General features: G+C 40.2%; 2 protein-coding genes across 3 annotated transcripts in view; both read right to left on the bottom strand.

Moving 5' to 3' along the window:
- The window catches only part of LOC128698903 (phenoloxidase 2), a 63,223-nt gene extending 52,319 nt beyond the window's left edge, over positions 1–10,904 (bottom strand). Inside the window, exons 1-2 of one of the 2 annotated variants that reach the window (XM_070096951.1) lie at positions 10,769–10,904; positions 2,877–2,978 (exon numbers count right to left, since the gene is read on the bottom strand). In XM_070096951.1, coding sequence (XP_069953052.1) covers positions 2,877–2,945 — 69 coding nt within the window. In that variant the 5' untranslated portion in view covers positions 2,946–2,978; positions 10,769–10,904. The remainder of the gene's footprint in view (positions 1–2,876; positions 2,979–10,768) is intronic. The other variant, XM_070096950.1, reaches the window with a different exon arrangement.
- A 4,108-nt stretch (positions 10,905–15,012) lies between these two features.
- Positions 15,013–25,840, bottom strand: part of LOC128698904 (phenoloxidase subunit 1-like) — a 60,712-nt gene continuing 49,884 nt past the window's right edge. Inside the window, 3 exon segments of the mRNA XM_070096974.1 lie at positions 15,013–16,533; positions 24,739–24,794; positions 24,797–24,865. Coding sequence (XP_069953075.1) covers positions 16,303–16,533; positions 24,739–24,794; positions 24,797–24,865 — 356 coding nt within the window. The 3' untranslated portion in view covers positions 15,013–16,302.

Below are 25,840 nucleotides of genomic sequence, written 5' to 3'. Positions count from 1 at the left end.
AACACTACTAGTACAGCAACGCTACTAGTGCAGCAACACTACTAGTGCAGAAGCACTACTAGGGTCAGCAACACTACTAGTGCAGCAACACTACTAGTGCAGCAACACTACTAGTGCAGCAACACTAGTGCAGCAACACTACTAGTGCAGCAACACTACTAGTGCAGCAACACTACTAGGGTCAGCAACACTACTAGTGTAGCAACACTACTAGTGTAGCAACACTAGTAGTGCAGCAACACTACTAGTGCAGCAACACTACTAGTGCAGCAACACTACTAGTGCAGCAACACTACTAGTGTAGCTACACTACTAGTGCAGCAACACTACTAGTGCAGCAACACTACTAGTGCAGCAACACTACTAGTGCAGCAACACTACTAGTGCAGCAACACTACTAGTGCAGCAACACTACTAGTGCAGCAACACTACTAGGGTCAGCAACACTACTAGGGTCAGCAACACTACTAGTGCAGCAACACTACTAGTGCAGCAACACTACTAGTGCAGCAACACTACTAGGGTCAGCAACACTACTAGTGTAGCAACACTACTAGTGTAGCAACACTACTAGTGCAGCAACACTACTAGTGCAGCAACACTACTAGTGCAGCAACACTACTAGTGCAGCAACACTACTAGTGTAGCAACACTACTAGTGCAGCAACACTACTAGTGCAGCAACACTACTAGTGCAGCAACACTACTAGTGCAGCAACACTACTAGTGTAGCAACACTACTAGTGCAGCAACACTACTAGTGCAGCAACACTACTAGTGCAGCAACACTACTAGTGCAGCAACACTACTAGTGCAGCAACACTACTAGTGCAGCAACACTACTAGTGCAGCAACACTACTAGTGCAGCAACACTACTAGTGCAGCAACACTACTAGTGCAGCAACACTACTAGTGCAGCAACACTACTAGTGCAGCAACACTACTAGTGCAGCAACACTACTAGTGCAGCAACACTACTAGTGCAGCAACACTACTAGTGCAGCAACACTACTAGGGTCAGCAACACTACTAGTGCAGCAACACTACTAGTGCAGCAACACTACTAGTGCAGCAACACTACTAGTGCAGCAACACTACTAGGGTCAGCAACACTACTAGTGCAGCAACACTACTAGGGTCTGCAACACTACTAGTGCAGCAACACTACTAGGGTCTGCAACACTACTAGTGCAGCAACACTACTAGTGCAGCAACACTACTAGTGCAGCAACACTACTAGTGCAGGAACACTACTAGGGTCAGCAACACTACTAGTGCAGCAACACTACTAGGGTCTGCAACACTACTAGTGCAGCAACACTACTAGGGTCTGCAACACTACTAGTGCAGCAACACTACTAGTGCAGCAACACTACTAGTGCAGCAACACTACTAGTGCAGCAACACTACTAGTGCAGCAACACTACTAGTACAGCAACACTACTAGTGCAGCAACACTACTAGTGCAGCAACACTACTAGTGCAGCAACACTACTAGTGCAGCAACACTACTAGGGTCAGCAACACTACTAGTGCAGCAACACTACTAGTGCAGCAACACTACTAGTGCAGCAACACTACTAGGGTCAGCAACACTACTAGTGCAGCAACACTACTAGGGTCAGCAACACTACTAGTGCAGCAACACTACTAGTGCAGCAACACTACTAGGGTCAGCATTTAAGTTATCAGAAGGAACCGCCACTACCAGACGGTGGATGGAGCCGCCACTACCAGACGGTGGATGGAGCCGCCACTACCAGACGGTGGATGGAGCCGCCACTACCAGACGGTGGATGGAGCCGCCACTACCAGACGGTGGATGGAGCCGCCACTACCAGACGGTGGATGGAGCCGCCACTACCAGACGGTGGATGGAGCCGCCACTACCAGACGGTGGATGGAGCCGCCACTACCAGACGGTGGATGGAGCCGCCACTACCAGACGGTGGATGGAGCCGCCACTACCAGACGGTGGATGGAGCCGCCACTACCAGACGGTGGATGGAGCCGCCACTACCAGACGGTGGATGGAGCCGCCACTACCAGACGGTGGATGGAGCCGCCACTACCAGACGGTGGATGGAGCCGCCACTACCAGACGGTGGATGGAGCCGCCACTACCACGGTGGATGGAGCCGCCACTACCAGACGGTGGATGGAGCCGCCACTACCAGACGAACCGCCACTACCAGACGGTGGATGGAGCCGACGGTGGATGGAGCCGCCACTACCAGACGGTGGATGGAGCCGCCGCCACTACCAGACGGTGGATGGAGCCGCCACTACCAGACGGAACCTCCACTACCAGACGGTGTATGGAGCCGCCACTACCAGATGGAGTCGCCACTACCAGACGGTGGATGGAGCCGCCACTACCAGACGGTGGATGGAGCCGCCACTACCAGACGGTGGATGGAGCCGCCACTACCAGACGGTGGATGGAGCCGCCACTACCAGACGGTGGATGGAGCCGCCACTACCAGACGGTGGATGGAGCCGCCAGTACCAGACGGTGGATGGAGCCGCCACTACCAGACGGTGGATGGAGCCGCCACTACCAGACGGTGGATGGAGCCGCCACTACCAGACGGTGGATGGAGCCGCCACTACCAGACGGTGGATGGAGCCGCCACTACCAGACGGTGGATGGAGCCGCCACTACCAGACGGTGGATGGAGCCGCCACTACCAGACGGTGGATGGAGCCGCCACTACCAGACGGTGGATGGAGCCGCCACTACCAGACGGTGGATGGAGCCGCCACTACCAGACGGTGGATGGAGCCGCCACTATTCCTTGCGTTTAATGCTTCACACGGCTTTAGCGCTTCATGAAAGAATGAGGCAAGATACAACAGTAATGTTTACACTCACCCCAGTGTCAGATGTGTAAGACACCTGCTCGTATAGGGACAAGATCCGCGTCTGGTCTGTGGCAGCCATCTTGGTCCTCGACCCACTTTTTCACTGCGTTACCTGCAAAATATATATATATAAGCATTAATTGTAACACCTGGCAGATGGGAGGAAATGAAGCCAATAGAGTAACCAGCATGGTAAACCTTATGTGTATCCGGTGTTTGCTAATAATTCTAAACAAAACTAGTCCTATAAGTCTGTGCTCCATCTCTCGTGTGCATTAATATCATGTACAATGTAAAGCACTAACTCATACAACACCAGAGAAAACTGAAGATAATCTGGTTTGATCCCAGGATGCACTGATTCATTTCCTATTAATTATATGTTATGCCAGAAAATTTCCTGTTAGTATTTTGGGGTATATGATGTGTTATGATAAGTATATATCAGTCATGGTCTTACTGATGTATTATGATAAGAAATATGTCTTAGTCATGGTCTTACTAATGTATCCTGGGAACACGTATGTCTTAGTCATTTTCTTACTAATGTATCCTGGGAACAAGTATGTCTTAGTCATGGTCTTACTAATGTATCCTGGGAACAAGTATGTCTTAGTCATGATCTTACTAATGTATCCTGGGAACACGTATGTCTTAGTCATGGTCTTACTAATGTATCCTGGGAACACGTATGTCTTAGTCATGGTCTTACTAATGTATCCTGGGAAAACGTATGTCTTAGTCATGGTCTTACTAATGTATCCTGGGAACAACTATGTCTTAGTCATGGTCTACTAATGTATCCTGGGAACAAGTATGTCTTAGTCATGGTCTTACTAATGTATCCTGGGAACAAGTATGTCTTAGTCATGGTCTTACTAATGTATCCTGGGAACAAGTATGTCTTAGTCATGGTCTTACTAATGTATCCTGGGAACACGTATGTCTTAGTCATGATCTTACTAATGAACAATCCTGGGAACTGGGAAAACCTATGTCTTAGTCATGGTCTTACTAATGTATCCTGGGAACAAGTATGTCTTAGTCATGGTCTTACTAATGTATCCTGGGAACACGTATGTCTTAGTCATGGTCTTACTAATGTATCCTGGGAACACGTATGTCTTAGTCATGGTCTTACTAATGTATCCTGGGAACACTTAGTATGTCTTAGTCATGGTCTTACTAATGTATCCTGGGAACAAGTATGTCTTAGTCATGTCATGGTCTTACTAATGTATCCTGGGAACAAGTATGTCTTAGTCATGTATGTCTTACTACTAATGTATCCTGGGAACAAGTATGTCTTAGTCATGGTCTTACTAATGTATCCTGGGAACAAGTATGTCTTAGTCATGGTCTTACTAATGTATCCTGGGAACAAGTATGTCTTAGTCATGGTCTTACTAATGTATCCTGGGAACAAGTATGTCTTAGTCATGGTCTTACTAATGTATCCTGGGAACAAGTATGTCTGTCATGGTCTTACTAATGTGGGAACAAGTATGTCATGGTCTTACTAATGTATCCTGGGAACAAGTATGTCTTAGTCATGGTCTTACTAATGTATCCTGGGAACACGTATGTCTTAGTCATGGTCTTACTAATGTATCCTGGGAACACGTATGTCTTAGTCATGGTCTTACTTATGTATCCTGGGAACAAGTATGTCTTAGTCATGATCTTACTATTGTATCCTACGTATGTCTTAGTCATGGTCTTACTAATGTATCCTGGGAACAAGTATGTCTTAGTCATGATCTTACTAATGTATCCTGGGAACACGTATGTCTTAGTCATGGCCTTACTAATGTATCCTGTATCCTGGGAACACGTATGTCTTAGTCATGATCTTACTAATGTATCCTGGGAACACGTATGTCTTAGTCATGGTCTTACTAATGTATCCTGGGAACACGTATGTCTTAGTCATGGTCTTACTAATGTATCCTGGGAACAAGTATGTCTTAGTCATGGTCTTACTAATGTATCCTGGGAACACGTATGTCTTAGTCATGGTCTTACTAATGTATCCTGGGAACAAGTATGTCTTAGTCATGGTCTTACTAATGTATCCTGGGAACAAGTATGTCTTAGTCATGGTCTTACTAATGTATCCTGGAAACACGTATGTCTTAGTCATGGTCTTACTAATGTATCCTGGGAACAAGTATGTCTTAGTCTTGGTCCTACTAATGTATCCTGGGAACAAGTATGTCTTAGTCGTGGTCTTACTAATGTATCCTGGGAACAAGTATGTCTTAGTCATGGTCTTACTAATGTATCCTGGGAACAAGTATGTCTTAGTCATGGTCTTACTAATGTATCCTGGGAACACGTATGTCTTAGTCATGGTCTTACTAATGTATCCTGGGAACACGTATGTCTTAGTCATGGTCTTACTAATGTATCCTGGGAACAAGTATGTCTTAGTCATGGTCTTACTAATGTATCCTGGGAACAAGTATGTCTTAGTCATGGTCTTACTAATGTATCCTGGGAACACGTATGTCTTAGTCATGGTCTTACTAATGTATCCTGGGAACAAGTATGTCTTAGTCATGGTCTTACTAATGTATCCTGGGAACAAGTATGTCTTAGTCATGGTCTTACTAATGTATCCTGGGAACACGTATGTCTTAGTCATGGTCTTACTAATGTATCCTGGGAACACGTATGTCTTAGTCATGGTCTTACTAATGTATCCTGGGAACAAGTATGTCTTAGTCATGGTCTTACTAATGTATCCTGGGAACACGTATGTCTTAGTCATGGTCTTACTAATGTATCCTGGGAACAAGTATGTCTTAGTCATGGTCTTACTAATGTATCCTGGGAACAAGTATGTCTTAGTCATGGTCTTACTAATGTATCCTGGGAACAAGTATGTCTTAGTCATGGTCTTACTAATGTATCCTGGGAACAAGTATGTCTTAGTCATGGTCTTACTAATGTATCCTGGGAACACGTATGTCTTAGTCATGGTCTTACTAATGTATCCTGGGAACAAGTATGTCTTAGTCATGGTCTTACTAATGTATCCTGGGAACAAGTATGTCTTAGTCATGGTCTTACTAATGTATCCTGGGAACAAGTATGTCTTAGTCATGGTCTTACTAATGTACAAGTATGTCTTAGTCATGGTCTTACTAATGTATCCTGGGAACACGTATGTCTTAGTCATGGTCTTACTAATGTATCCTGGGAACAAGTATGTCTTAGTCATGGTCTTACTAATGTATCCTGGGAACAAGTATGTCTTAGTCATGGTCTTACTAATGTATCCTGGGAACACGTATGTCTTAGTCATGGTCTTACTAATGTATCCTGGGAACACGTATGTCTTAGTCATGGTCTTACTAATGTATCCTGGGAACAAGTATGTCTTAGTCATAGGTCTTACTAATGTATCCTGGGAACACTTAGTATGTCTTAGTCATAGTCTTACTAATGTATCCTGGGAACAAGTATGTCTTAGTCATGGTCTTACTAATGTATCCTGGGAACAAGTATGTCTTAGTCATGGTCTTACTAATGTATCCTGGGAACAAGTATGTCTTAGTCATGGTCTTACTAATGTATCCTGGGAACAAGTATGTCTTAGTCATGGTCTTACTAATGTATCCTGGGAACAAGTATGTCTTAGTCATGGTCTTACTAATGTATCCTGGGAACAAGTATGTCTTAGTCATGGTCTTACTAATGTATCCTGGGAACAAGTATGTCTTAGTCATGGTCTTACTAATGTATCCTGGGAACAAGTATGTCTTAGTCATGGTCTTACTAATGTATCCTGGGAACAAGTATGTCTTAGTCATGGTCTTACTAATGTATCCTGGGAACAAGTATGTCTTAGTCATGGTCTTACTAATGTATCCTGGGAACAAGTATGTCTTAGTCATGGTCTTACTAATGTATCCTGGGAACACGTATGTCTTAGTCATGGTCTTACTAATGTATCCTGGTATCCTGGGAACACGTATGTCTTAGTCATGGTCTTACTAATGTATCCTGGGAACAAGTATGTCTTAGTCATGGTCTTACTAATGTATCCTGGGAACACGTATGTCTTAGTCATGGTCTTACTAATGTATCCTGGGAACACGTATGTCTTAGTCATGGTCTTACTAATGTATCCTGGGAACACGTATGTCTTAGTCATGGTCTTACTAATGTATCCTGGGAACAAGTATGTCTTAGTCATGGTCTTACTAATGTATCCTGGGAACACGTATGTCTTAGTCATGGTCTTACTAATGTATCCTGGGAACACGTATGTCTTAGTCATGGTCTTACTAATGTATCCTGGGAACACGTATGTCTTAGTCATGGTCTTACTAATGTATCCTGGGAACACGTATGTCTTAGTCATGGTCTTACTAATGTATCCTGGGAACACGTATGTCTTAGTCAGTACTAATGTATCCTGTCTTAGTCATGGTCTTACTAATGTATCCTGGGAACACGTATGTCTTAGTCATGGTCTTACTAATGTATCCTGGGAACACGTATGTCTTAGTCATGGTCTTACTAATGTATCCTGGGAACAAGTATGTCTTAGTCATGATGTCTTAGGTCTTACTAATGTATCCTGGGAACACGTATGTCTAGGGTCTTATTAATGTATCCTGGGAACAAGTATGTCTTAGTCATGGTCTTACTAATGTATCCTGGGAACAAGTATGTCTTAGTCATGGTCTTACTAATGTATCCTGGGAACACGTATGTCTTAGTCATGGTCTTACTAATGTATCCTGGGAACAAGTATGTCTTAGTCATGGTCTTACTAATGTATCCTGGGAACAAGTATGTCTTAGTCATGGTCTTACTAATGTATCCTGGGAACACGTATGTCTTAGTCATGGTCTTACTAATGTATCCTGGGAACACGTATGTCTTAGTCATGGTCTTACTAATGTATCCTGGGAACACGTATGTCTTAGTCATGGTCTTACTAATGTATCCTGGGAACAAGTATGTCTTAGTCATGGTCTTACTAATGTATCCTGGGAACACGTATGTCTTAGTCATGGTCTTACTAATGTATCCTGGGAACACGTATGTCTTAGTCATGGTCTTACTAATGTATCCTGGGAACAAGTATGTCTTAGTCATGGTCTTACTAATGTATCCTGGGAACAAGTATGTCTTAGTCATGGTCTTACTAATGTATCCTGGGAACACGTATGTCTTAGTCATGGTCTTACTAATGTATCCTGGGAACACGTATGTCTTAGTCATGGTCTTACTAATGTATCCTGGGAACACGTATGTCTTAGTCATGGTCTTACTAATGTATCCTGGGAACAAGTATGTCTTAGTCATGGTCTTACTAATGTATCCTGGGAACACGTATGTCTTAGTCATGGTTTTACAACTCTGACGCCTCACTGGGAGCTCTGATTTAATAACCAACATCATCTTTTTCATTTGTATAATGTTGTAAATTATAGTTTGTCTATTATATACGTTAACTGACGAGCAGGTGATCAAGTAATACCTGCTGGAAGTCTTACTTCACTTCTGAGATGCATCTACATCATTTAAGAAGCAGTGGTAGTTTATTCTTGGGTATCTACCACTTGCTGGCTTACCCCGCCACTACACTCACACAATGATAATATCTCTGGAGAATTACACTGAGCTACAGCTCAGTGTACCTACAGCTGCAACTCAGTGTATCTATTCAGTACATAATGACACACACAAACACACTCCTCACACTATATATTATTGTGGACCTGGTCTCTGCTAGCATGTGAGAAAACTGAGATCAGTGAGAAACAAACGTTAAATATTAGCCAGAAAATTGACGTGAATGTCCCTGTGTGTACAGTCATCAGTGACTGTCACTTGAGGTCCTCCATCTCGGTGTACAGTCTTCACTGACTGTCATCTGAGGCACATCGTCATGTGTACTGTGTACAGTCTTCAGTGACTCATACGAGGGCCTCCATCTCTGTGTACAGTCTTCAGTGACTGTCACTTGAGGTGCCTCATCCCCGTGTACAGTCTTCAGTGACTGTCACTTGAGGTGCCTCATCCCTGTGTACAGTCTTCAGTGACTGTCACATGAGGTGCCTCATCCCCGTGTACAGTCTTCAGTGACTGTCACTTGAGGTGCCTCATCCCCGTGTACAGTCTTCAGTGACTGTCACTTGAGGTGCCTCATCCCCGTGTACAGTCTTCAGTGACTGTCACTTGAGGTGCCTCATCCCCGTGCACAGTCTACACTAACTGTCACGTGAGGTCCTCCATCTCTGCGTACAGTCTTTAGTGACTGTTATACAAGGTGCAGGCAATGCCGCTGAGTTACGAGTCGCATATCTAAACAGACCGAAAATATTTGCGATATCTGGTTATTTGTATACCGATAAACACGGCTTAGAAAGACTAATAAGCAAACACTAGGACATATTTATTAGACAACGTTTCGGTCCTGGGACCTTGATCACTTCTAACACACAGAGGTTAAAAAGACAGTATATATATACGGAGAATGTGAGTAACACATGGTGACCTGAACATTGACATAATGGGATGAGGACAGGTAGACAATGTGATCATGTGTTGTTAGGTAAGTGGTGCTCTGCCTGGTTGAGTATTATGTACTATGTATCATGTATGTTTTAGAAGTTTTGTAGTTTCCAGTACCAGAAACTACCAAGATTTATACCTCCAATAGCTATGTGTCTCTCAATGTGTATATAATTAAGCTCCTATTTTAGGGATTAAGGTATTCTTTACTAAAGGTGTACAGAGTTTTTCTGGATTGAATTTGTGGTTTCCTATTGACAGTCTTGCAAACATAAAGCCATTACCCAGTGTTGTAAGTCGTAAGAGTAGTGATGTGAGGTACATAGTGATGTGAGGTACATAGTGATGTGAGGTACATAGTGATGTGAGGTACATAGTGATGTGAGGTACATAGTGATGTGAGGTACATAGTGATGTGAGGTACATAGTGATGTGAGGTACATAGTGATGTGAGGTACATAGTGATGTGAGGTACATAGTAGTGATGTGAGGTACATAGTGATGTGAGATACAAAATAATGATGTGAGATACATAGTAATGATGTGAGGTATATAGTAATGATGTGAGATACATAGTCGATAATCTTTAAATTTAATTAAGTAAGCTTCTTAGCTGTGAATTTTTGCGTAATTAAGAAGAATTTCTTCCTCCTGCAATTTGTCTTTCAATTTTCGTTTAAATCAGAACTGAATATTTACCTATTAATTTTAAGTCTAACCTAATCATATATGATCACCTGTGCAGGCGCAGAGAATCTTTCATGTTGTCTTCGTAATGCAACTATTCAGAACATCGGAAGTTTTAGCATATCTAAGGTTCTGACCAAGTTAATTTTATAGGTCAGTATATCAGGTGACCTGATATACAGTACAACACCTGTCTTAAACACATGTGACCTTTGACTGCATACACTCTGATTTTTTTATGCTCTGTATTGAACTGAAGAGGTTCCTGGTAGGCGAAACATCTCAAATAAGAGTTCTGCAGTTGCATATTCTTGATAAAGGAAAAACGGCATGACTTTCTGAATTATAACACAATATAAATTTTAATATTACCTGGAGTTTACCTGGAGAGAGTTCCGGGGGTCAACGCCCCGGTCTGTGACAAGGCCTCCTGGTTAAAAGTTATTATGTATATAAGCTTATGTGTGGTTAACGTAAGTGGAAATATCGTACAAGTAAAATTTTCAGAATGCATATCTCGTAGTTTGCAGTCACAATAACAATACAAGGATTTTTTTTTAGATTTAAGGACAAAATCTACTTGTGCACTAATAACAATTTTCTTAAGTATATGTGCACATTTATGCATCTCGGTGCATGTATCTCTGATTGTTTTTTGAGAGCAATGAACAAACCTACCTTCTAATAAGGGAGCTTCCCGACCACTGAGGTATCCTTGGGATATCCAGAAATATTTATCTACTACGTGGCAATGATGCCGTGCTGCTATGCATGTTACACTCCATCACCATCACCAAGTTATCCAACTTTCCCATACTACCTAAGAAGTCAACAAGTGATTATTGAGAAAAACTACATAGCATATTACATGAATTATCACATCCTCCGTGTTGGAGTTCATTGGTTAGAACCTAAAGATTCAAAATACATAGATATGTATCATACAATGTGGGGTTATACGCCAGTGGTGTATTTCCCAGTAAAATACCAACATAATACAGGAAGCCTCACTCTTGTAAACACACACCTGTGACTTAGGAGTTTCCACGATGTGCTCACCACTTTATCAATCACAGTAAATTAATCTGGCCCAGATTAGAACAAAGTGTTGTTTGCCTTTATAAATACATTGAACTTCACTGGTTTAAAAATTGTAAAGGGAAGGAGGTGCCTTGATGAAGGTGAAGGTACTTGAGTCATAGAACTGAAGGCCCCATCTGTAAAATCTGATGACCTCCCATTCTCCAGTCGCTGTATTACCCTTTCGGGTTTAGCACTTACGCAATAATAATAATAATAATAATAATAATAATAATAATAATTATAATAATAATAATAATATTAATATTAATGTGGATGTGTATGAGGATGTCTTACTTATTTTGCGGATGCAGATGCATATGCGGATATGTTTACAGCAAAATGTGGATGCATATGCGGATATAAGACATTGTGTAGATGTTCCGCGGACGTTGATATCCGATACATCTCTACTAGACAGTACTAGACAGTACAGATGTATCGGATGTGGAAATTTAGATATCCGTGGATGCGGATGTGTATGAGGATGTCTTACTTATTTTGCAGATGCATATGCAGATATCTGTTTACAGTAAAATGCGGATGCAAATTCGGATATCCGATACATCTCTAGTACCCATTCTGGAGACCGCTGTAACATGTCGGCAGGACCATGTCAAACCCAACCCATCTCACCACAGTTGTATCTAGGAATAACTTAAGAAACTAGCTATTTGTGGTGATATAGTGTAAATTTATAAGGTGACATTGAAAGATGTCCTGTCAGCAGTGGAGCTTTGGTCTGAGAGTCACAGAAAAGAGTTAATGGTGTTGCAGCGTGGCAAGTGCTGGGAACAGATTTATGGTGGTTTTTGCCGTACCTGATAAATAGAAAATGGCAAATAACAAAGTGGGAGATAGGTCCTTAGCTTCAAATTATAGACCAGTCATCCTAACCTCGATTGTGGAAAAGTTGATGGAATCAATAATTGCTGATGCAATCTTAATTCCATCAACTTGAAAGATATAATCCAATCAATGAATCTCAACATAGTTTTACTAAAGGGAGGGGGGTCTTGGCTTACAAATTGATTAACTTTTGTTTCACAAGGTATTCGACGTGGTAGACCAAGACAAGGCATACGATATTGTGTATATGGACTTCAGTAAAGCCTTTGATAAAGTTCCATGCAGGAGACTGATGAAGAAAGCAGTGGCACATGGAATAGGAGAAAATATCTCCTGGGTCGAACCATGATTGACCGTAGGCAACAGTTTACATTAATGGGTAGAAATCGAAATGTGGACCTGTTACAAGTGGTGTGCCACTGCGTTAAGTGTTGGGGCCCTTGTTGTTCACAAATTTACATAAACGACTTTGATGAGGGAACAAATAGCTACAGAAGCAAATTTGCGGATGACACATAAATAGGTCGTCAAATAATTTACGATGTGAACACTAGAAGGCTGCAGAATGGCCTGGCTAGGATGATGTTATGGTCGGAAAAGTGGCAGATGCAGTTCAATGCAGGCAGGTGTAAAGTTCTAATGTTAAAAAAGGCATAACTATGGCACTTGCAGGCTAAATAATATAAATCTTAGTAAAGCTGAACAGGAAAAAATCTAGGTGCATAAGTGTTAGCAATAAAGATAATAGAATTTTTGGTTTCATGACAAGAAGAATAAATAATGGAAGTCTAAGGTTATACTTCCACTTTATATTCCTTTGGTTAAACATTCTTTAGATTATGCTGCTCAGTTTTGGTCCTCATATTACGGAATGGACTTGAATGAACTCGAAAACATACAGAAGATGGAACTGATTTCATATATTAGAAAATTTTCCTACGATGAAAAGTTTTTCAAACCATTCACCACAACTGTCAGATGAAAAGTTGAAGGGAAGGAGGGTTAAAAAAAACTTTTTTTCTTATTTATCCAATCTCAATGAAATTTTTACTGTGATTTAAACAGCATTTGAGAAATGGACACCGTGTTTATAGTGACTTTTGTCTCAAAAGATAAAGAAAAAATAATAGTGCCCTATTTTATAGGGTATAATACAAAAATAATAAAAATATTGGTAAGATGTAGTGTTCTAGTTGACATCAGATGAAAGATAAAAGTCTAAATAGGAACCAAACAACAAGCTTTTGACTCAGATGTCAATAGATTGCATAATAAAAAAAATAAAGTTTGTCTTTTTTTTAAGATTGTTTTTGATACAATAATCAGTAACAAAAACAGTAAAGTATATTGCAAATATTTCGTTGTCCCGTTCTAAAACAATGCTAGCCCCAATGTGTGAGAAAAATAATGGAATTCTGTCAAATAGTTTTCGCAATACGATTTTTGAAAGATCAACTTATTCCTGAGAAAAAGAGGAAGTACATGTACATTTACTGTAGAAGTCTTGGGATACCGCGCGCCAGACTTCGGCGGATCATACACCTCCGTTCCTTACTGCAGCCCACAGGCGACTGAGCAGCTCTCAGAGCACTAATATGGAGTCAACAAAGATACCATGTTGAGTATTTGGAGAGAAACAATCATAAAATTTTTAAATTTTTAGTAAAAAAAAAGAAAATACACTAGAATTGGTATCATGTCCTCTTGATGACAGAAAAGACAAAACAAACATTTTTAGAAAAAAGATACTTTGAAATATAATAGAAACAAGCTGACTACATCAACGTATTGCCAGAATTATGCACTATTTTTCGGTAAGAATTTTTTTTTTTCAAAAATTTTATTTTTTTTTCCTGTATAAGCCTTCCCTCTCTGAAGGCACTGAACTTCCAATCTTTGGAAAGGAGATATGACTGAGGTGTCCAAATGGAAAACAGGAATAAATAAAGGGGATACAAATAGCATTTTGAAAATATCTAACCAAGACAGGACTCACAGCAAAGAATTCAACCTGGGAAAATTAAGATTTAGAGAGGATATTATTAAGTCATTTGGGTAGCTTTAGATATAGGTTAAATGAGTACATGGGTGAGGGCGGGTGTGAGATGGACTTGCCAGGCATGGTCAGTAGGCCTGCTGCAGTGCCTCGAGAGGTCACCTGTATTTACATCTCCAAGTGTCGTGTGGAATCTGACATTTAGTGTACAGATTACATGCAACTTTAATGATCCTCTTGTCGAAGAGCTTGAGATACAGTGGGTGAGTGGGTATGAGTTGGACCTGACTGGATTGGGCTAGTAGGTGACTTCGTCTTGCCTAGCATATGCCAGTAGGCCTGCTGCAGTGCTCCTTCTTTCTTAAGTTCTTATGTAAAGCAACCCATCAAGACTGACAAATCAGATATGGTTGTCATAAATAAAAGAGGTTATTTAAAGATTAAGTTTATAACTCTTCATTTATTTTAATTCTATGTAGGTATAATATATAAATGTTTACATGAAGCTAAAATAACAAGTGAAGGATAACAGATCCTTCAATAACTTCCTACATGCTCTTTTTGGCTTAATTATATAATAATGAAAACTCAAAAATAATAATAATTAGAAATATTGTTATTTCCACTACTAGCAAACTAAAAATTGTAAAACATGTAATTAATTGGAACAACACCATGACAAAAACTAATACTTATGACACAATTAAAAAAAGTACAAACATGACTTCACACATTAAGTTAGGTCTATATTCACTGGTTTTACTTATAAAGGTATCTAAATTCAACCAGCAATGTGCGGAAATACCATTATTGTCATGGTGTAACTCATCTTGGCAGGGAAATATTGCAAATTTGAGTTCTCTGGGCATTGCCTCTGGGCATGACTACGCTGCTTGAAATAACGATGGGTAACCTACTGTTGTTGTTTAAAGCAACTTACTGAACAAGTGAAAAGTTTACAATCAATTCAGTGAAATGTTACATGAAGATGACCTTGGTAATAAATACCAAGTTGGTTTAGAAAAACACGTAAGCAAACACTAGGACATATTTATTGGAAAACGTTTTGGTTCTGGGACCATAATCAAGATTTTTCTAATATGTCCTAGTGTTTGCGTTCCTGTTTGTCTCAACCTTGTGTGCTTGTAGTCATCCTCCGAAAAAATCTTAATGTCCTCAGTAGGTTGCTTGATTTGTTCCATCAAATTCTCGAATTAAATCGAATAAATAGGCTCCCAGCATTTCTTGCATAGCTATATCCATAGACAGAAAACTGTTAAAGTTTGTATAGTAAATGCATATATATGTTCCCATATTCTATATAATTTTAACTTTCACAAGAGAGTATAACAATCTATTATCTTAAAATGCTCATCCACGGACATTCAGCCATGAGTATATTAATAATAAAATAAGCAATATTTATGATATTGCCACTAAATATAAAATATCATAGTCTTCATAGATTTGAAGCAAGCCAGCAAAATATTTTATAAAACAATATTCAAAATACAACAACAGCTCTTCCACGTACAGAAAAACCTTAATACATTATCATTCATATACTGAAAAAATCAACACAAACTTTGTCTTAAAAACTTCGGCAAGATTAAGAAATATATAAATTTCCCGATTTCTTCACCAGGATGAATGTACTATTTTACTGCAGATGGAAATAGCGCTATTAATCATATATTGACATATACATTGTACCAGTCATCACTTTCGTTCTCTGTTCACACATTTCCAAGGTAATGGACATATATTTAAAGAATTTGTATATATTTTGGTGGGCAGAGCTCTCTTGATGTATGTTTACTGCGAGGATCTCTGCATGCACACCTGGAGGCATATATGTGAATTTATACACACCTTGAGTTTATTTTAATTCCAAAACGTCCATATTCTGGATTAAAGTATTTTCAACTGATGGTAAAAAGGCCACACAGTGTTAATGACGCTCTTGTGCCAATAAGCTAAACTTTAAAATCAATTAACAAGTCATTTGACTGAAAAAAATCTAAAAGAATATTATAGAATGAATAATATGTAACAAAGATATATCAATGTAAATTATAATTACCAACAAGCATAATCTAGAATGTGTGAACAAAATATCGAAGATACAAAGAGAAAAATGTTTATCAATATTTAATGCTAATCTTGAACATGGTGTTTCATTCAATGAGCAACATCATTACTGTAAGGTTATGTTGTGAGTGTTTAAGCAAGTGGCACATTTTTTTGGAGCCTATTAATGATGGAATGGTAGATACAACTACCACATCTACGTCATGATCTCGCCGTTGCAGAATTGGATAGTAATATCTCTCACAAATATGTTACTAAGTTTGGCGTAATCAGAAATGTTTTGGGCTGGTTTATCATTCAGGATAGCTGGTCGACGGTCGAAAGGGAAGCCCATAGGGCGTTTGTCCGGGTACTTGGCGTTCTGGATCCCACAGAAGGACACTCCGTTGACACAATTCGGTCCTCTGCTGACACACCGTTCTTCCACCTGTCAGGGAGAATAGAGCACTGTATATTGTATAACACTAATTCATTACAATTTATTTTTAAAGAATGATAGGCTGCATCCATAGATTTTTAAACCATGCTGAAGAGTTCCTGACCCAAGGAACTTGAGTTATCCTTCTCTCCCATGGATTAAGCTTCATTGTCTCCCATTTCTCTAGTGTTGTATAACCCCGTAAGCATCACATAATAATTAAGAAGACTAAAGGGAAGAACGTCAAGGATGCGCTCACTCTCACAGGTAAGCCAGCGGTCACAGCTGCGGTGTCCTCCCCCCCCCCTCCCAATGATATCAGCTACCCTGCCGGCACCACTGGATGTGTCATTGAATGTCAAAGATTCGAGTTAGATTTTTTCCTTACTAATAACTTAGACGACAATAAGGATACATCATTTTGACTTACGAAATTGGAATGACACGAGTGACAACTACTGACCGAATAGAGCTTTAAAACCTTAATACCCCTCTTTCGTTTTCTGTGACCAAAAAGAGGTCAGCTGGCGAAATAATTAAGCTCTTTGAAAGAGTTATATATAATATTAATACAATTAGATGTTTCAGTCGCTAGACAGCAACTACCCAGGGAGGTACTATCGTCCTGCCAAGTGAGTGTGAAACAAAGTCCTATAACTCTTTTCATGATGGTAGGATTGCTAGTGTCCTTTTTTCTGTCTCATAAACACACTGGATAACAGGTATATCTTGCTACTTCAACTTACACTTAGCTTACACTACACAGGTATGCACATGCATATATATACATACAACAATATACAAAATACTGCGAGGAATTGACAAGGTGGACAAAGACAAGATGTTCCAGAGATGGGACACAGAAACAAGGGGTCACAATAAGAAGTTGAAGACTCAAATGAGTCAAGAGATGTTTGGAAGTAATTCTTTAGTCATAGAGTTTTCAGGAAGTGGAATAGTCTGGCAAGTGACGTAGTGGAGGCAGGAACCATACATAGTTTTAAGACGAGGTTTGATAAAGCTCATGGTGCAGGGAAAGGACCTAGTAGCGATCAATGAAGAGGTGGGGACAGGAGCTATGACTCGACCCCTGCAACCACAACTTGGTAAGTAAACACACACACACACACACACATACTCATATACGCACACACACACATACACACACACATACACACACACACACACACACACACACACATACACACACACATACACACACATACACACACACACACACACACAGGATGAGGCAGGACTACAAAGAGACCTGGACAGGCTGGACATGTGGTTCAGTAACTGGCTTCTCGAATTCAATCCAGCCAAATGCAAAGTCATGAAGATTGGGGAGGGGCAAAGAAGACCGCAGACAGAGTATATGCTAGGTGGACAAAGACTACAGACCTCACTCAGGGAGAAAGACCTTGGGGTGACCATAACACCGAGCACATCACCGGAGGCACACATCAACCAAATAACCGCTGCAGCATACGGGCGCCTGGCAAACCTGAGAATAGCGTTCCGATACCTTAATAAGGAATCGTTCAAGACACTGTACACTGTGTATGTTAGGCCCATACTGGAGTATGCAGCACCAGTCTGGAACCCACACCTGGTCAAGCACGTCAAGAAGTTAGAGAAAGTACAAAGGTTTGCAACAAGGCTAGTCCCAGAGCTCAAGGGAATGTTGTACGAGGAAAAGTTAAGGGAAATCGGACTGACGACACTGGAGGACAGAAGGGTCAGGGGAGACATGATAACGACATACAAGATACTGCGGGGAATAGACAAGGTGGACAGAGATAGGATGTTCCAGAGAGGGGACACAGGGACAAGGGGTCACAACTGGAAGCTGAAGACTCAGACGAGTCACAGGGACGTTAGGAAGTATTTCTTCAGTCATAGAGTTGTCAGCAAGTGGAATAGCCTAGCAAGTGAAGTAGTGGAGGCAGGAACCATACATAGTTTTAAGAAGAGGTATGACAAAGCTCAGGAAGCAGAGAGAGAGAGAGGACTCAGTAGCGATCAGTGAAGAGGCGGGGCCAGGAGCTGAGTCTCGACCCCTGCAACCACAATTAGGTGAGTACACACACACACACACACACACACACGCACAAACACACACACACACACACACACACACACACACACACTCACACACACACACACTCACACACACACACACACACACACACACACACACACACACACACACACACACACGCATATACAGCAGGCCTAGTGTCTAATCGACATGTGCCTAGGACAAAAAAAAAATGGTAACTAACACATCAAGGTTTTTCTTCTTAATAGTTCTTGTTCTGATTTATTTCTTCTTATCTCCACAGGGAAGCGGAAAAGAATCTTTCCTCCGTAAGCCATGCGTGTTGTGTGAGGCGACTAAAATGCCGGGAGCATTGGGCTATTAACCCCTTCTCCTGTAGAAACTACTAAAAAGAGAGAAGAAAAACTTTATAAAACTGAGATGCTTGAATGTGAGTGGATGTAGTGCGGATGATAAGAGATGATTACTAATGTTATGAATAAAAAGAAGTTGGATGTCCTAGCTCTAAGGGAAACAAAGCTGAAGGGGGTAGGGGAGTTTTGGTGGGGAGAAATAAATGGGATTAAGTCAGGAGTGTCTGAGAGAGTTAGAGCTAAGGAAGGGGTAGCAATAATGTTGAATGATCAGTTATGAAAGGAGAAGAGGGAATATAAAGGTATAAATTCAAGGATTATGTGGATTAAAATAAGGATTGTATGTGAATAGTGGGTCATAATAAGTGTGTATGCACATGAACAAGAGAGGAGTGTAGAGGAGAGAGAGAGATTTTGGGAGATGTTAAGTGTGTGTAGGAACTTTTGAACCAAGTGAGAGAGTAACTGTGGTAGGAGAAACATTTAGAGAGGGTGTGGTAGGTAGGTTTGGGGTGCCAGGTGTAAATGATAATGGGAGCCCTTTGATTGAACTTTGTATAGAAAGGTGTTCGGTTATAGGTAATACTGTACATATTTTAAGAAAAAGAGGAAAAATAAGTATACAAGGATCGGTGTAGGGAATAATGACAGTAGTGTGTTGCACTAGGTATTGGTAGATAAAACTGTTGGGTAGACTTCAGGATGTACATGTTTATAGAGGGGCCACAGATATATCAGATCACTTTTTAGTTGTAGCTACAGTGAGAGTAAAATTTAGATGGGATACAAGGAAAATGGAAGCAACAAGTAAGAGAGAGGTGAAGGTTTGTAAACTAAAGAAGGGGGTAGTTAGTGTAAGATATAGTAAGGGTAGAGGCAATGGGGTTGAAAATATATGGGGTAGGTTGACGAATGTAGTGTTAGTGTGTTCAGCAGAAGTTTGTGGTTATAGGAAAGTGGGTGCGGGAGGGATAAAGAGCAATTTGTTTGATGATGTAGAGAGAGTAGTAACAGAGAAAAAGTTAGCATATAAGAGGTTTTTACAAAGTAGAAGTGATGCAAGGAGGGAGGAGTATATGGAGAGAAAAACAGAGGTTAAGAGAGTGATGAAGCAGTGTAAAAAGAGAGCAAATGAGAGTGGGTGAGATGTTATCAACAATTTTTTTTTAAAATAAGAAAAAGTTTTGGAGTGAGATTAATAAGTTGAGGAAGTCTAGGAAATGAATGGATTTGATAGTTAAAAATAGGAGAGGAGAGTTTGGTTTGCCTGCCCCCCTTCCCTCTCATCTGCGACTGCTTGACAGAGTAGAGGACAGAGCAAGACGTCTCAACTCTCGCCTGGACCCATCCTGGATAGATCTGTCATTTCAGCAGAGCCTTCAACACAGGAGGGATGTGGGTGGCCTTACTGTTATGTACAAGGCCAATATTGTCAAAATACCACACTTGGATCCACTTCGAGGACAGCGTGAAACAAGCTTCTATACCACAAGACGGGCAGAAAGCAGCAACTTCACTCTGGCTGTACCCTTCTCCAGAAATTCACTCCATCTGAGATCCTATATACCCAGGATGACTCGAGTATGGAACACATTCGTACAGCATAATGATGTCAACGAGATAAAGTCAGTTGATCAAATGAAAATGCTGGCCCACAGATGGCTCCAACTTCATCCTGTTCCCTACTTGTATGTCTTATAACAATAAAAATGCTTTCAAATGAGCTGATGTAGTTAACAGCTCTTAGCTTGCCAATAAAGTTAGGAATCCTTAACCTGTAAATAGCTTGTCAATAAAGCTAGAGATCCGTAATGGCTTGATAAACATGAAATTTATTACCGCCCAATAAGCCTGACCTCAACTGTAGGCAAATTACTAGAGTCAATTATAGCTGAGATTATAAGAAGCCATCTCGATAAGCAAAGCTTGATTAATGATACTCAGCATGGATTCACAAGAGGCCGGTCTTGTCTAACTAATTTATTAACTTTCTTCAGTAAAGTTTTTGAGGCTGTTGACCAAGATAAAGAATTTGATATTATTTACTTAGATTTTAGTAAGGCTTTTGATAGAGTTCCGCACCAAAGACTGTTAAAGAAAGTGGCAGGTCATGGCATTGGGGGAAAAGTGCTCTCGTGGATCGAGTCATGGCTCACAGACAGGAAGCAGTGTCCGTAAATGGGGTTAAGTCCGAGTGGGGATCTGTAACAAGTGGCGTTCCACAGGGATCAGTCTTGGGCCCGTTGTTGTTTATAATATATATCAATGATCTTCGTGAGGGAATTACTAGTGATATGAGCAAATTTGCCGATGACACAAAGATAGGTAGGATAATTGATTCAAACATAGATGTTAGGGAACTTCAGGAGGATTTAAACAAACTCTATTCTTGGTCAGAAAAGTGGCAGATGCAGTTCAATGTAGATAAATGCAAGGTTCTGAAGCTCGGGAGTGTCCATAACCCTAGCACTTAGAAGTTAAATGATGTAGAACTTAGCCATACAGATTGCGAAAAGGACTTGGGGGTTATGGTAAGCAGCAACCTTAAACCAAGACAGCAATGCCTAAGCGTACGTAATAAGGCAAATAGATTACTGGGATTTATATCAAGAAGTGTAAGCAACAGAAGTCCAGAGGTCATACTGCAGCTTTATACATCATTAGTAACGTCTCACCTAGATTATGCAGCTCAATTCTGGTCTCCATATTACAGAATTGACATAAATTCGTTAGAAAACATTCAGCGTAGGATGACTAAATTAATACATAACATTAGAAATCTTCCTTATGAAGAAAGATTGAAGACTCTTAAGTTACATTTACTTGTTAGACGAAGAATGAGGGGAGACCTGATCGAAGTGTATAAGTGGAAGATAGGAATTAATAAAGGGAATATTAATAAGGTCTTGAGGATATCTGTCCAAGAGAGAACCCGCAGTAATGGATTTAAATTAGATAAGTTTAGATTTAGAAAGGACATAGGAAAGTATTGGTTTGGAAATAGGGTAGTTGATGAGTGGAACAGTCTACCTAGTTGGGTTATTGAGGCTAAGACTTTGGGTAGTTTCAAATTTAGGTTGGATAAGTACATGAGTGGGAGGGGTTGGATTTGAGTTGGACTTGCATATCAGAGCTAATTTCTTGGGCAGCATTGAAAATTGGGTTGGGTAAATGTTTTGTTAGTGGGATGAATTGTAAAGGACGTGCCTAGTATGGGCCAACAGGCCTGCTGCAGTGTTCCTCCTTTCTTATGTTCTTATGTTCTTAACCTTGTCAAACCTTGTGTAAAAAAAAAAGAAAAAAAAATAGAGAGAGGTATCGGGAAGATGGAGGGAATATTCTGAGGAATTGTTAAATGTTGATGAAGATAGGGAAGCTGTGATTTCGTGTATAGAGCAAGGAGGAATAACATCTTGTAGGAGTGAGGAAGAGCCAGTTGTGAGTGTGGGGGAAGTTCATGAGGCAGTGGGTAGAACGAAAGGGGGTAAGGCAGCTGGGATAGACGGGAAAAAGATAGAAATGTTAAAAGCAGGTGGGGATATTGTTTTGGAGTAGTTGATGCTTTTATTTAATAAATGTATGGAAGAGGGTATGGCAGAGAGCATGCATAGTTCCTTTGTATAAAGGCAAAGGGGACAAAAGAGAGAGCAAAAATTATAGGGGAATAAGTCTGTTGAGTATACCTGGTAAAGTGCATGGTAGAGTTATTATTCAAAGAATTAAGAGTAAGATGGAGAGTAGGATAGCAGATGAACAAGGAGGTTTTAGGAAAGGTAGGGGGTGTGTGGACCAAGTGTTTACAGTGAAACATATAGGTGAACAGTATTTAGATAAGGGTAAAGAGGTTTTTGTGGCACTTATGGATTTGGAACAGGCGTATGATAGGGTGGATAGGGGGGCAATGTGGCAGATGTTGCAAATATATGGAATATGATGTAGGTTATTGAAAGCAGTGAAGAGTTTTTACGAGGATAGTGAGGCTCAGTGTAGAGTATGTAGGAGAGAGGGAGATTATTTCCCAGTAAAAGTAGGCCTTAGACAAGGATGTGTGATGTCACCGTGGTTGTTCACACACATTTATAGATGGGGTTGTAAGAGAAGTGAATGCTCGTGTGTTGGCAAGAGGTGTGGGGTTAAGAGATAAAGAATATAACACAAAATGGGAGTTGTCACAGATGCTCTTTGCCGATGACTTTGTGCTTTCGGAAGATTCTGAAGAGAAGCTAAAAAATTTGGTGGATGAGTTTGGTAGGTTATGTAAAAGAAGAAAATTAAAAGTGAATATAGGAAAGAGTAAGATGATATGGATAAAAAAATTAGGTAATGAAAGATTGAATATTAGATTGGAGGTAGAGAGTACGGAGGAGGTGAATGTATTCATATATTTGGGAGTGGACGTGTCAGCAGATGATTCTATGAAAGATAAGGTGAATCACAGAATTGACGAGGGAAAAATAGGTGAGTGGTGCACTGAGGAGTCTGTGGAGACAAAGAACTTTGTCCATGGGAGCGAAGAGGGAAATGTATGAAAGTATAGCTATACCAACACTCTTATATGGGTGTGAAACATGGATGGTGAATGTTGCAACAAGGAGAAGACTGGAGACAGTGAAGACGTCGTGTCTGAAGACAATGTGTGGTGTGAATATAATGCAGAGAATTCGTAGTTTGGAAATTAGAATGAAGTACGAGATTAGTAAAACTATTCTCCAGAAGGGTTGTTGAGGTGGTTTGGACATGCAGAGAGCATGGAACAAAATAGAATGACTTCAAGAGTGTATAAATCTGTAGTGGAGGAAAGGCGGGGTAGGAGTCGGCCTAGGAAAGGTTGGAGGGAGGGGATAAAGGAAGTTTTGTGTGCGAGGGGCTTGGACTTCCAGCAAGCATGCGTGTTAGATAGGAGCGAATGAGGACAAATGGTTTTTAGGAATTGATTTGCTGTTGGAGTGTGAGCAAGGTAACGTTCATGAAGGAAACCAGCAGGCCGGACTTGAGTCCTGGAGATGGGAAATACAGTGTCTGCACTCTGAAGGACGGGTGTTAATATTGCAGTATTATAACTGTAGTGTAAGTATGCTTCAGGCAAGATGGTGATGGAGTGAATAATAATGAAAGTTGTTTTTTTTTCAGGCCACCCTACCTTGGTGGGAGACGGCTAATGTGTTAATAAAAAATTTTTTCAGTCGCTGCTTGATCCAAGAAAGACATTCATCGTAACCAGTAACCCCAGCCCCCTCTACCTCAATACTCGATTGACATACTATTTGTACCATAAAACCCTCACAGGGCAAAAGGAGCTGTAGGCCAAGTATCGTAAGAGACCCAGGAGGTATAGGTCAACCCTCTCAGCTAGACAGTAACGCCGTAAGTTAGACAAGAAATATCTTAACAGGTCGCGCTAGTGACTGAAATATATCTACTTTTAGAAAGAACCTGAAGTCTCGATGTATATTTGTGGTATGTGATACCACAACACGTTTTACAAAGACAAAAATAATAGAAAAAGTAACAGAGACTTAGAACATGAGGTGTTTTAAATAATCAAAAGTGAACCTTGTTACTCAGAGGTACAGAAATTTATTCATAAAATATGCTTAAAGGATAATTGTCACCTTAAGTAATTGCATTTTTAAATCCTCAATTACTGCAAAATTTCACTTTATTTCAATTCAGTTCAAAGTAATAATATGCAGTATAATATAACCACACACCACACATGTACAAAATGCAGGGGAAATATTTAAAGTAATTCGATATTTGCAAAGATGCAGCAAAGATATTACTGTTGTATCTGACCTTATCGTTTTCATAGTCTGTGAGCATGACGAAGACCTGGAACTGCGCACCCTCAGTGTTCCTCGGGGAAGCAGCAGGTGAGCGGGCCAGCCACATCCACAGTAGTTATTTGCAGAATCGTCATTTCCTTAGGGTGAAAAATAAAATAAGATTTGTTCATATTTTTTATCCGGAGGATTATCCATCCCGGATAACCCAAGAAAGTCAGTGTGTCATCGGGGACTGTCTGTCTTACTTTCATTGGAGTCCTTTATTTTTATCACCCAGGATGCGACCCACAACAGTTGACTAATAATTCCAATGTAATATAAATAGTTTGGCTGATCAGCCTCCTGTTTCATCACTTGAGGATCACATATTGCATCTATATGAGTTGTGAAAATTTTTGATAATTTTCCTATGATTTATATGTAATAACTAGCAGGAATAATAATATTTATATAATACTGCAGGTGTGTAATGTTGATGTGACTTTTAAAAGATGTTAGGACACAAGGGAACCACATATCTCCTATAATTTCCTTATTGTAATAAATTTAATTAAGTAAAGTGGAACTGTTGTAAGTTTGAAATAACATTCTGATAAGGAAAATATATTACACACCTAAAAATATTGCTAAATTTAAATAAAAGTATGTGTACAGGATAGGAGAGTAGAAAGAGAAACAAAGATGGCGGTACAGGAAGCAGACTAACCGGCGATTTGGCGAATGTTTTCGAAATAACAGCATCCGTTAGTAATATTAGCATACAATTAAATGTTACAAAATCAGTGAAGAGGAAATGCATCTGGAAAGGTCCAAATATATAATGAAATGAAACCATGAAGGATGATATTGATGAAAAACAGGTCACAATACCTGGATGTCACCATGTTGGCCCTACCGTGTGCATCATCCAATATAATTTATGTATGCCTCCCAGTGTGTATTACCCAACACGACAGGTAAGGTTGGTAAATGTTGGTCAGTTTTCTATTTGCTTTTCTTGTGAGAAGCATTAGGATATATCACTAAGGTAATAGCTTAGTAAATAATAATATATGTTCTTCACTCAGTTGAAATAATGTGCTTAATAATTGAAAAAATAGATCAAATCAAAT

The sequence above is a fragment of the Cherax quadricarinatus genome, chromosome 55 (genome assembly GCF_038502225.1).
Source record: "Cherax quadricarinatus isolate ZL_2023a chromosome 55, ASM3850222v1, whole genome shotgun sequence".
Lineage (NCBI taxonomy): Eukaryota > Metazoa > Arthropoda > Malacostraca > Decapoda > Parastacidae > Cherax > Cherax quadricarinatus.
This window is presented reverse-complemented; position numbering and strand designations above follow the sequence as displayed.